The following is a 13497-nucleotide window of genomic DNA, read 5'->3' on the forward strand; positions in this document are numbered from 1 at the left end:
TGGGTCTTGGAACCATAGTTCCTGAAGAGACTTCTGGGCCTGTGTTGCGGAGAGCACTGCCTCTCCATATCCAGTCCCACATGGCCCCAGTGTTTTTGCTTTCAGTTCAAAGCTTTAAGTCATCAGTACCAACCAGGTCTCCAGGAACAGTGGCTGCTGAATGGTCACCAAGTTCAAAGCTATCTGAAATCCAGGAGGTGTGTAATTCCACATAATGGCCTGGTTGGTCCTTAATCCTCTCCAGGGGATGGGCACTGGCCCCTAGTACCATCTGCCAATTTCCAAGAACCCACTTTGACCCTTTCTCCAGTTATTCCACCACCAGTATGCTGACATTCCCATTAGGTAGTGTTAAATCTTCTGATTTATGTATGAAAAATTATTAAGGTAATGTTTACCTTCATTATCATTGATAACTGAGGATCATACTACAAATGAAGATTAGTCTTGTCAGGTATGTTATATATTTAATTTAAATAAGAATCTTTACATTCTTATTATTGGGCATTATTGGACAACCTCATAATAATGAGTTTTGGAAGAATTAGCATTTTGATTAGCCCTAAATGCTAGATTGTTTTGTATTCTCCCTTATATGACACAGCTTTATTCACAGAGACTGCAAGCTTTTCAAAGAAAGTGTTCTAGCAGAAACTGTTAATAAACACCTTCTGCAATGCAGCAAGAACTCTATTCAAGAACACTGTCACAAATCTATTTTTTAAGAAGACAGAATACTGTAAACTAGCAATGACTCAATTTTACTGGAATTTTCAGGACAGCTATGGGAAATGACCCTCCCAGCTGGGAGGATAAGGAAGGGCCCAGGTCTCTGAGGCAGGCCTATCTGCCTGTTTCATGCAGCTGCTCTTGCTCATGGGGGTTCAGCCCCACCCCCAAGGCCTGTGACTAAGTACTTCTAAGTAGGTGGCTCTGTTAGATAACGATAATAGCAACACACATTTATGAAACACGGCAGCATGCCAGTAACCCCGCTAAACACTACATGTATTAATTCAGTTACACCTTTCAACAAACCCATGAGGTTTGTGTTGTTGTCACTATACAGATGAGGGAACTGAGGCACAGAGAAGTTAAGTGATTTTCCCAAAGTTGCACAACAGGGAATTAGAAGAAGTGGCATTCAAGGCTCCTGGACCTGCAAATCTTAACCACTCTGCTGTTGCTTAGACCTCCATCATCTATCTCATGAATTAGTTCTTGGGAACAGATTAGTGACATTATTAAGGGTTATAGTTAGCAGGGTCCTTAAAGATTATTTTGTCCCTGCTCCCCTCCCCATCATATTCTGAGGATGAAAAAACTGAAGGTGACTTGTCTGAAGAGTCATAGTTAGTGGCAGGGGGGACAGATCTCAGGGATGACTGTCTCCCAGTTGGTGGGGGTGACGCGGGAAGTGACTTCCTGTCCAATGGGACGAGCTCCTTGTCCTTTGATTCTGTCCCCACCTCCCGAGGAGGCTCTGCTAAGGGGGCAGCGCTGACTTGGCAGGTGCCCTGTAACACATGCCTGGTGCATTCAGCAGTGGCTCACTGTATGCCATTAGGACCAAGTGAGGACAAATAAATAGGTTTACAGGCCACACTTCTCCCCCATTCAAAATGGTAATACTTTTATGGCACTGTATAGGAAAAAACGCATTTTCTTACAATTTTGATTACCTACTTTACTGGATAGAAGAATGTCAGGGAGAAAATGGGCCCTGCTTTTTGTCCACTAAGATGTGAATATCCTAGAATTTGGAAAACCACACAACAGAGGCAGCATTCTAATCTTCCTTCTGAACTTACGTCATGGGCACGTCTGATGCGGGGCTGGCCGAGTTCCTCACTGGGTTGAAAGATGGAAAGCCATATCATGGTTTCCCAGAGCCAGAAGGCAGCCTAAAGATGGTGTGGGCCAATCCCCCAAGCCCCTCAGCATGGGGAGCAGGGTGGGGACATGGGGGAGAGTGACAGCACTGGAATGAGAATAAAATGCCCTCTTCTCTTGTACACGTCTCATGCTGGTATCCAGTCCAACACTAAGTCCATAGACATGCCTTCCTAAATATTTTTCACCTCTTTCTCCTCTTCTCCATCCCTTAGCTCTGCCCAGAACCCTTCAAACATCCAGCATCTTCCTAAATCTCTCAGGACAGAGTTCATACTCCTTAGAGTGTGCTCTAATGCCCTACTGCTCTTTCTAGGTCCATCTTCTGCGGCTCTCCTGACAAGTTGGTTTTGGTCTCACCAAACTGCTGACCAGCCTTGGCTAAGCCACTTCATTTTCATTTTTCAAGGAAGGCGAAGTAAGGCATTTGTCCTGGTGAGAGCCCAGGAATCCCTAGGAGTGATTCTGAACAGAAATACTGTCACCAAGTACCCCTCCCCACCGTTACCTGAACAAACACAAATACTGATCCATCAGGTCCTGGTAGACCTTGCCAGTTGGTGTGATCACTTAGGATTTCACATGCAGGTATATTTCCAGGAGGAAGAATGTGTCAAAGAGGTTTACTTATTTTTTTAGCTCCCCTCAACTTTTTCATTTGGGATTTGTAAGTGAACATGGAATGCATGGAAACATTGATACTGAAAACTTTCAAATGTTCAAGGGTCAGTGGTTGAGTATGGGAAGCATTAGATTCATCGTTAGCATTCTTGCCAAAGAAAAGATAAAGAACAGAAGGAAAGGTGACATTTGTCTACCAGTCACATGAATTCAGCCTACCCAGCCGCCTCGGAAGCTCACCCTGTTTGTTGCTGAACAACAAGCATTGCCCAATCCTGAGTGGGGTCCAGGCCTGGAGTGCTCATGTCTGCCTGGCTACAGCATTTCAGCCAAACATCTGAGGTTGGGATGGGCTTTCTTGTACGTTACCATCATAATCATTTTTAAAGATGGAGAAATGTTTGCATATGAACAAGAACAAGATGAACAAATGCACCATTAGAAAGAGAGGCAAAGGATGTGCACTTGTAGACAATTTAGCTATAAAGAAATATAAATGGCCAATGTGCATGAACAAAGGGCTTAACTTGGAAGATATACAAACTAAAAACAGCAGTAATATTAAATATTTGTGAGCATGCAGGAGGTGGGTGCCACAGGCAGGCGTCTCCATGTGGGGATATATATTTGTATCTACTGTAACTTTGTTATATTTTTTGAGCCAGAAATTCCACTTTTAGGAGTTTGTCATAGGAGTTTACCACAGATGTGCACAAAAGTTTAACAACAGGGATGTTCAGCAAAGCACTCTTTACAATTCTGAAAAATGAAGTAAAAAAACCCTAGTTGTCTCATGATAGTGGATTAGTTAAATGAATTATGATTGACTGATGCAGTTGGATACCACAAAGCCATTAAAAATCAGACTGTGGAGAAGGATAGTTAATGTGGAAAGGTGTTTCTGACAGATTATTAAACTCAAGTTTACAGAAGAGTATACATAGGATGATTACACTTTTGTTGAGAAAATGCTTAGAGAAAAGGTGGCAAGGATAGACACAAATGTTCACTAAGGGGAGGTCTCTTAGTGGAGGATAAAATTGATTTTTATTTTGGGCTTTCTTTAATCAGTAGCTCCTGAACATTCTAAAGTAAAAAGATATTGCTTTTAAAATGAGGAAAAAATTACTTATAATGTGGAGAAAAGGGCTATAAGCAAGCCCACATCCCCAGACCCTCTCAGTGCCTGTGTGCCTCTTTGCACTGAGGAATACGCATTCTCACCATGAAGCACTCCCAACCCCAGCCTGCCCCGATGGGTGTTTTCCTGCTTCATCTGCACACTTCCCTATCAGACGCATATGGAAATGGAATTCTGAGGGAGCTGAAGTCATATCCTGAGTTCTAATGTAACACAAAACTATTTGGGGAAATGCCTCCTGAATTTGGCCGATACCTGCCTGGTGAGAAAAACTGTTCATTGCCACTTGGTGAAGAGTCAACTGCGATTCACATACTCTTGCTTACGTATCTGGAGGAGGATGTGAACCTGGAGCTCCTTCTCAGTCGAATCCCTTCATTTGCCTCCCTCCTATCTTAAAATATGTCCGTATTCTCACTGCCTTCTTTCTCCAAGGAATCAGCCCCACGTACCCTGTGTTCTCGATCCTCTCCATCCCATTTCTGAGGTGGGAAGCCTGAGTTCACTTTCAACATCTCTATCTTGGCTTCCTCTTACACTGATTTGGTCAACAAAACAACTCTCCAGCTGAACCAGCTTGCGTCCTTCCTGTTCCTAGTGACCTTTCTCCCAGACTAGGGGAACTGGTCTGGCAGCCCCTGCCAGCATTACCAGTCCATGCTGCACACTGCTTTCCATAGATCTTTCCAAAATGCAGGTCTCATCTTATCCCTACCCCACTTAATCCCCATGCCATCGCCTGCAATGAAACTTCTCCAACTGGGGGAAGGGGGGTCTTTCAACTTTCAACATTTGAAATGTCTTTTAAAAAGCCCTAATAGGGAAATTCCATCAACTCCATACAACATCTACCACCTTGCAAAAGAAGTTCAACATTTTTTGATTGATATTGTTTATTTGTTATTTCTGTTCAGTTACTTAGTTGAATAATCAATCATGTCTTTGGTTAATATGGATTGGAAATAAAATGATTGTAAATTAGTGCCTTTTGTTCGGTCACCAAATCTTACATGCCTGAGGTAGGTCCCTGGGGGAGAAGAGGTCTATTACAAAGGGACTTTGGCATTGAAAAGGCTGGGAACCACTGGCCTACAGTTTAAGGTCTCAAATCCTTGGCATGGCATTCAAGGCCCCCTGCCCCATCTTACTCTTCCAACTTCCTCCTTCTGGCACACTTCCACTTATGCCTGAAGTGCTTCTTACTTCTTTGCACAACTCTAGGCCTTTGCTTAAGCTGGTCCTTCTACCTTAAACCTTTCCCTTCCCGCTAAGTTTCAGCTCATCTTTTAAGGCCTTGTCCAGAATACCTTCTCCTGGAGAAGCCCTTCCCCAATCTTATTTTGAATTAATATACCCTCCCTGGAGCTCCTGGAGGTCCTTTACACTTCACTTCCAGCCTGCACCATACCAGGCCTTATTATTATTTGTAAAACAGCTCCCTCCTCCTGAACCCCTAGCGGGCAATGACCAGTTATGCAATGTCACTACAGCCCCTGCTGGGGTTTGGCCATGGTAAACACCCCATGACTGTGTACTGACTGGCTTGAATTCCACAGTGTGGTACCATTCTTTGGTGAGAGCAATGAGCATCCCAATTTACTAAACCTGGGTTTTCCTCCAGTCAAGGCAGCACTAACAGCAGAAAACTAGTTTGGAAACTGAAGCAAACTGCCCTGGCTTAAGTCCCAGTTCTGCCACTTATTAGGTGGTGGCACTTAATCTTGCTGTGTCTCAGTGCACTATCTGAATAATGAGTGCAAACCACTAACATCCAAGATGGTGGTGAGGAGTAAGTAAAAATAGTTTTAAAATGTCTGTCTTGGAGTAGGCTTCATAAATTTTATTTCCCTCCCCCTGTGAGAAATAAACTTGGTACAAATAGTCCCAGGCCACTCCATTCATAGAAAAGAAAACTTGGAGTTCCCACTTGGAAAGGAAACTTTAGATTTAGTTTTAGGGCTGGAATCTGGCTTCACACCTCACCCCCTCCCTACCCCAACTTCAACCCATCACCACTATGAGAAAATGGCTGTGTTTCAGCTCCCACCCAAAAATTACATCCTGGCATATTTTCAACAAACTCCCGGACATCTTCAGATACAGGGACAGAATTTTGCCCCTCAGAGTTATCTGATTGAGATTCTGACCTTATTTCTTCTTTAAAGAACTTCTTGCAAATAGATGTTCCGATGCAGGCATTGCATTTATCAAGACCGAGGAAAGTCCTTCCGGAATTGTAGCTGGTTCGGTGTTGGGGCACCAGAGAAGGAGAGGGAGAAGCCAGCGAGGAGACAGAACAGCTCAGTGTTGAGACCCACAGCAGCAAGGCTGGCCCGCCTGGGCACAGGGCAGCAGTCTTAGACTGCAGGCCGGGCTCCATCTCAGGCTCTGGACTCCAGGTGCAACCTTTGGCTGCCCACTCAGGGCCGTACGCGGGTAGGTTTCAGCGAAAGAGAGGGCCCGGGCTTCAGCACACTGACCCCAGTCCAGCCTCCCAGGCTTCTGTTGCAGGATGCTAAGGAGCACAGAGCTGCTGGGCATGGGCAGGTAGTGAGGAAGTGCAGGGAGGATGCTGATAACACCGTTTCCAGAGTTTCTGTTCCTCTGCCTGGCTTGGCTGTGGCAGGCCAGGGAGGGGCTGCCTGGCAGAGTTCGGGAAGGACAATGGTCAGGGCTTCCCTGTGCAGTCCTTTCGACAAACACAGGATATCCTGGCTGGGCAGGAAAGGTCCACGCAGGATGTGTGTCTGACCTGGGTTCCACCTGGGAGTTTCAGTGGATCCTGAAGGCCTCCACCCTTCACTGTTTTAATTCTGGGTAGATCTGTTCCTGTGGAGTACACACGCGTGCATGCACACACACACACACACACACACACACATGCACAGACAACTATTTCCCCCCCTTCTTCAATGGGTAATTTGGCCTGCTCCTGAATTAGCCACACCTCCCACACTGTGACTGTATATGGCTATTAAAAAACTGGAGGTCAGTTTACTGGCTATTAAGTGGCACACTTAACACTGATTTGAATGGTGAGAACTTTCTGTTTAGGGAATAGAAAAACTGAAGTTGGTCCATGCTTCAGGTCCTCTTGCTATTCTGAGAAGAGAGGGCCAAGAACCTGGTGGCCTCTGGCATGCTGAGAGGGCAGACCAGAAAGATCCCTCTGCCTGTACCCAGCTATGTTTGTCCCTCTCCCCCATGTCTGCAAGTCCCTCTTCTGTTTACCACCCTGCCTCACTTCTCAGTGGCTAGCCTGACTTGGGGGAACTTAACTGCTCCAGGATGACCTACCTCCTGACACCAAGATAAGGTCCACAGCATGGAGTGCTAATTCGGAACTAGAGAGAGGCTATGAAGACCAAATCAGGGCAGGCAGGCTTTTGCTGGGGGAAGGGGAAAAGGGAGGAAAGGGGTCTGGGGATGGGTTCAGGAGAATTGGAGAGTTTTGCTAAAGACTGTTGGGATAAGCTGGGTAATGACAGTTCACTTATGGTTAAGCATGTGCTTATTATTAGCAAACTGTATGCTCTCCTCAGTGAAATGTCTGGTTGTGTTTGTTTTTGATTATGGAGTTGTGAGAATCTTTATGCATTCTAGAGACTAGTTATGTGTCAGATACATGGCTTGCAAATATTTTCTCCCAGGTGGTAACTTGTCTTTCATTTTCTTAACAGAGTCTTTTGCAGAAAAAAAAGTTTCTAATTTTGGTAAAGTCCAACGTGTTCATTCTTCTTGTCATGGATCATGCTTTTAGTGTCAAGTATATGAATTCTTCACCCTGCCCCTAGGTCCCAAATATTTTCTTCTATGGTTTCTTGTAAAAATTTTATAGTTTTATTTTTTACAACTTAAGTTTATGATCTGTTTTGAAGTAATTTTTGTATAAGATGTGGTTAGGTTAAGGTTCATATTTTTGCTGAAGGGAATCCAATTGCTCTAGCACTATTTGTTAAAAGGACTATCCTTCCTCTACTGATTGCTTTTGCACTTTGTCAAAAGTCAGTTGTCTGTACTTGTATATGGCTATGTCTGAGTTTTCTATTCTGTTCAATCGACCTACATGTCTATTTCTCTGTCAATACCACATAGTCCTGATTACTGTCTCTATAGAGTTAGGCTTGAAATTGGGTAGAGTGATTCCTCTTTTTTTCTTTTTCAAAATTATTTTAGCCATTCTAGCTCATTTGCCTTTCTTTATGAGTTTTAGAATAATCTTGTCTATATCTACAAAAAGTCTTGCTGGAATTTTGAGTGTCTTGCCAATGGGTTTCAGGCCTGAACAAGTTCACTATGGATTCAATGAGACCAAAAAATAATAATAGAACATTCTTGGGGTGAAAGGGTTTATACCTAACTTTATTCTCATGGTGGCAAGTCAGTCATTAGAATCCCGTCCACTCAGAGCGACTCTGTATGCAGCAAGCTGGTCTCTGCCTCAAGGCCCCTCTGCCCCCGCAGCCGTCTCAGTCTCTGTGCTCAGTGCTGCCACCACTCCACTCTCGCTCTCCTGCAGCGTTGTAGCCCTGCAGCTGTGCAGCAGCCCAGAGCGCTGGGCAGAGCTTTTATATAGAGGCAATATCAACGTATTGCCCACACATGTGTAGTGAGCTACCAACCAGGGCCAGGTGAGAATCCTGGCCACAGGAACCTTCATTTTATCCACATTAATTCTCTCCAAATTGATACAGTTTTAACTCAACTCCTTTCTGTGGATAAAGTGAAGGTTCCTGTGGCCAGGATTCTCACCTGGCCCTGGTTGGCTAGCTCACTACACACATGTGGGCAATACTTTGCTATTTACTCTATATAGAGCCCTGCTCAGTGCTCTGGGCGACACGGTGGCACAGATGCAAGGCTGCAGGAGAGCAGAGCAGAGGTTGGAAGTAGTGGCAGTACTGAGGACAGAGGCCAAGAGGATAGCTGTGCAGGCAGAGAGGCCCAAAGGCAGAGACCAGCTTGCTGCATGCACACTCGCTCTGAGTGGACTGGATTCTAGTGATTGACCTTCCACCATGGAAATAAAGTTGGGTATAACCCTTTCACCACAAGAACGTTCTACTGTCATTTCTTTGGCCACACTGAATCCATAGTGAACTTGCCTGGGCTGAAACCCACTGGCAAAACAATTAACCTCTTATGATGTTGAGTCTCCAAATCTGTGAACACAGGATGTTTCTCCATTTATTTAGATCTTTGATTTCTTTCATCAGCATTTTTGTAGTTTTGTAGTGTCCTATAGCATTTTCTAGTGTCTGAGTGTTATATGTGACTTTTTAGATTTATACCTAAATATTCTTTTTTTTTGAGCAATTATAAATGGTGTCATGTTTTTAATTTTGGTGTCTGTCTTGCCAATGTGTTTCAGCCCCAGGCAAGTTCACTATGGATTCAGTGAGACAGAGGAATGGCAGTGGAACATTCTTGGGATGAAAGGGTTTATTACCCAGCTTGTTTTCCCAGCAATAGGTAGAGCACTAGACTTACCTATGCATCCAACAGTCCGCAGGTCTGTAACCCTCCCTCGTCTCTGCCTCCCCCAAGAGCACTGGGCGGAGCTCTTTATATAGTGACTCAATCAATAATAGCTCATTGCCTGAGGGTGTGGGAGCAGTAGCCTAGCAGCAGGCCAGTTACATCATCAAGTAGTTTAGGTTCAGGTGAGGATCCTGGCCATAGGAACTTTAATTTTCCCCAAAACTTCTCTAAGCAACTATTTTTTTATTAAGGTATGACTGATATACACTCTTATGAATGTTTCACATGTAAAACATTGTGCTTACTACATTCATCCATATTAGCAAGTCCCTCCCACACCCCAATGCAGTCACTGTCCATCAGCATACTAAGATGCCACAGAGTCACTACTTGTCTTCTGTGTGCTACACTGTCTTCCCCATGACCTCCCCCATGCCATGTATACTAATCATAATGCCCCTTAATCCCTTTCTCCCTCCCTCCCCACCCACCTTCCCCCACCCCTCCCCTTTGGTAACCACTAGTCCATTCTTGGAGTCTATGAGACTGCTGTTGTCTTGTTCCGTCAGTTTTGCTTTGTTGTTATACTCCACAAATGAAAGAAATCATGTGGTACTTGTCTTTCTCCAACTGGCTTATTTCACTCAGCATAATACCCTCTAGCTCTATCCATGTTGTTGCAAATGGTAGGATTTGTTTTCTTCTTATGGCTGAATAATATTTCATTGTGTATATGTACCACCTCTTCTTTATCCATTCATCTACTGATGGACACTTAGGTTGCTTCCATATTTTGGTTATTGTAAATAGTGCTAAGTTAAACATAGGGATGCATATGTCTTTTTGAATCTGAGATCTTAGGAGTGGAATTCCTGGGTCAAATGATATTTCTATTTTAGTTTTTTGAGGAACCTCCATATTGCTTTCCACAACGGTTGAACTAATTTACATTCCTACCAGCAGTGTAGGAGGGTTCCCCTTTCTCCACATCCTTGCCAGCATTTGTTGTTGTTTGTCTTTTGGATGGTGGTCATCCTAACTGGTGTGAGGTGATATCTCATTGTGGTTTTAATTTGCATTTCTCTGATGATTAGTGATGTGGAGCATTTTTTCATGTGCCTGTTGGCCATCTGAATTTGTTCTTTGGAGAATTGTCTTTTCATATTCTCTGACCATTTTTTAATAGGGTTATTTGCATTTTGGGTGTTGAGCCATGTGAGTTCTTTATATATTTTGGATGTTAACCCCTTGTCAGATATGTCATTTACAAATATATTCTGCCATGGGTCTTGTTTTTTTATCCATTTAGTTACTCTATGTCTTTTAATTTGTGCATTCAGACCATTTACATTTAGGGTGATTATTGATAGGCATGTACTTACTGCCATTGCAGCCTTCAGATTTGTGGTTACTAAAGGTTCAAGGGTAACTTCCTTACCACCTAACAGTCTAATTTAACTCACTTAATATGCTATTACAAATACAATCTAAAGGTTTTTTTTTCCTCCTTTTTCTTCCTCATCCATTCTTTATATATTAGGTATCATATTCTGTACTCTTTGTCTATTCCTTGACTGACTTTGGGGGTAGTTGATTTGATTTTGCATCTGCTTAGTAATTAATTGTTTCACTTTCTTTACTGTGGTTTTATTTCCTCTGGTGACAGCTATTTAGCCTTAGGGATACTTCCATCTATAGCAGTCCCTCCAAAATATACTGTAGAGACAGTTTGTGGGAGGTAAATTCTCTCAGCTTTTGCTTATCTGGAAATTTTTTAATTCCTCCTTCAAATTTAAATGATAGTCTTGCCAGGTAGAGTATTCTTGCTTCAAGGACTTTCTGTTTCATTGCATTAAATATATCATGTCACTCACTTCTGGCCTGTAAGGTTTCTGTTGAGAAGTTTGATGATAACCTGATGGGCTTTCCTTTGTATGTGATCTTTTTTCTCTCTCTGGCTGTTTTTAATACTCTGTTCTTTTCTTTGATCTTTGCCATTTTAATTATTATATGTCTTGGTGTTGTCTTCCTTGGGTCCCTTGTGTTGGGAGATCTGTGCACCTCCATGCCCTGAGAGGCTATCTCCTTCTCCAGATTGGGGAATTTTTCACCAATTACCTCCTCAAAGACAACTCAAAGACAGTTTCTATCCCTTCTTCTCTCTCTTCTTCTTCTGGTACATCTATAATGTGAATATTATTCCATTTCAATTGGTCACACAGCTCTCTCAATATTCTTTCATTCCTAGAGATCCTTTTTTCTCTCTGTGCCTCAGCTTCTTTTTATTTGTCTTCTCTAAATTATCTTCCATTTACCATCTCCTTTACTTCATCTAATCTGCTTTTAAACCCCTCATTGTATGTTTCATTTCAGATACTGTATTTTTAAAAGTTTGTACCTCATTCTTGAATTCCTTCCTAAGGTCTTGAATATTTTTCTGTAGCTCCATGAACATGTTTATGATTTTTATTTTGAAATCTCAGGAAGATCGATGAGTTCAGTTTCACTTGTTCTTCTTTCTGGTGTTTGTGGGATTTTGGTTTGGACCAGGTTCCTTTGATGTTTCATATTTGTATGTGGCTCTCTAGTGCCCAGAAGCTCTACTTTCTGGCACCGCTCAGTCCCTGGAGCAATGGTAGTGGTCGCAGGTGAGTGGCACTGGTGGCTGCTGGGAGGAAAGAACTCTTTCCTGCTCCCAGTCATGGTGCCTGCCTTCACTGCCAGGGCTAGTGTTCTGAGCATGCAGGGAGGAGCCACCATGCAATGCACTTGTAGCTGCCATAGGCAGGACCACCCTCTGGCTGGCCTGGTGCAATGGAAGGGGCAGCCAGTTTGTATCCTGTGACCTTGTTGAACTGGCGCCAGCTGGGAGGAAAAAGCAGAAGTCTTCATATCACAGTGGGGTTCCTTGTAGCTGCATTGCCAGCCAGGGGGATGGAGTGCCTGAAGCTCCTGAAAGTTCCCATCCTGCTGGGCTAAGTGTGCCGGGACTATTTTGTCTAACTCTCCTTTCTAATGATCAGCAAGTTCTGTGAAATCTTTGTCCCTTTAGCAGCCCTCTTGTAGTTGAGAAGTCTCTCATAGTGCCCACCTTTCTTTTGTCTCAGAGTGGCTGGTTGTGGGTACCTTTTCTCCACAAGCAGCTGGAATCTCAGTCTCCCCAAGTATTCTCCCTGTCTTAGTTTTCCAACCTCACTAATCTCCAGAGCACCATGTAATATAGTTTTGTGCTCCCAGAGCAGATATCCAGGGCTGGGTGTTTAGCAGTCCTAGGCCTCCATCCCCACCCTGCCCCATTTCTCTTTCTCCCACTGATGAGCTGGGATGGGAGAAGGGCTTGGGTCCTGCTGGATCATAGCTTTGATACTTTACCTTTTCTGTGAGCTTTGCTCTTTTTCCCAGGTGTAGGCAGTCTGCTGCAGCCTTCTTTCCTGTTGCTCTTTCAGGATTAGTTGTATTTGCTATATTTTCATATTATATGTGGTTTTGGAAGGAGGTTTCTGTCTCACCTGTCATGCCACCATCTATAAGCCATGAGTTCTCTAAGCAATTTACTAAGATTTTTCACTAGCATCTGTTTCATCACTTCAAGTAACAAAGAACCACTCATCTATCCTACAAAGCAACCCAGTTCATTTTCTAGCCCTTAGTTTTTTATTACATAAATGATCCATATTCATTCTGGTAAAATTCAGTAATACAAATAACCAAAAAAAAAATCTCTTTTACCCCCTGTCTTGCCAATGGGTTTAAGCCCCAAGCAAGTTCACTATGGATTCAATGGGACTGAAAAATGACAATGGAATGTTCTTGGGGTGAAAGAGTTTATACCTAACTTTATTTTCATGGTGGCAGGTCAATCACTAGAACCCCATCCACTAAGAGCAAGTCTGAATGCAGCAAGCTGGTCTCTGCCTCTGGGCCTCTCTACCACCTCAGCCATCTTGGTCTCTTTTCTCAGTGCTACCATCACTACAGTCTCTGCTCTCCTGCAGCTGTGCAGCTTTGCGGCCATACCACTGTGTCACCCAGAGCACTGGGCAGAGGTCTTTATATAGAGTCAGTAACAATGTATTGCCCACATGTGTTTAGTGAGCAAGCAGACCAGGGCCAGGTGAGAATCCTGGCCATAGAAGCCTTCACTTTCTCTACACCCCCACCAAAAGATAATCACTGCTAGACTTTTAGTATATATTATTATTCCAGGTTTTTAAAAAGGATACATATATTCATAAAAATGCATCTATCTGTAGATACATGTTAATCACTTATTTTTAACTTAACCTGTTTGTGAATGATTCTAACAGGAAGTGCATTCTTAGGTTGAGTTCAGATTTTCTTTTTTGAAATTTCCCATTAGT

The 13497-nt window shown here is 43.3% G+C and overlaps 1 protein-coding gene across 2 annotated transcripts in view; it reads right to left on the bottom strand.

Annotated features, from left to right (window-relative positions):
* Positions 1-6244, bottom strand: part of DIPK2B (divergent protein kinase domain 2B) — a 39695-nt gene extending 33451 nt beyond the window's left edge. Inside the window, exon 1 of one of the 2 annotated variants that reach the window (XM_017650797.3) lies at positions 5803-6244. In XM_017650797.3, coding sequence (XP_017506286.1) covers positions 5803-6035 — 233 coding nt within the window. In that variant the 5' untranslated portion in view covers positions 6036-6244. The remainder of the gene's footprint in view (positions 1-5802) is intronic. The other variant, XM_017650796.3, reaches the window with a different exon arrangement.
* Between the last annotated feature and the right edge of the window lie 7253 nt (positions 6245-13497).

This window comes from Manis javanica, chromosome X (assembly GCF_040802235.1).
Source record: "Manis javanica isolate MJ-LG chromosome X, MJ_LKY, whole genome shotgun sequence".
Lineage (NCBI taxonomy): Eukaryota > Metazoa > Chordata > Mammalia > Pholidota > Manidae > Manis > Manis javanica.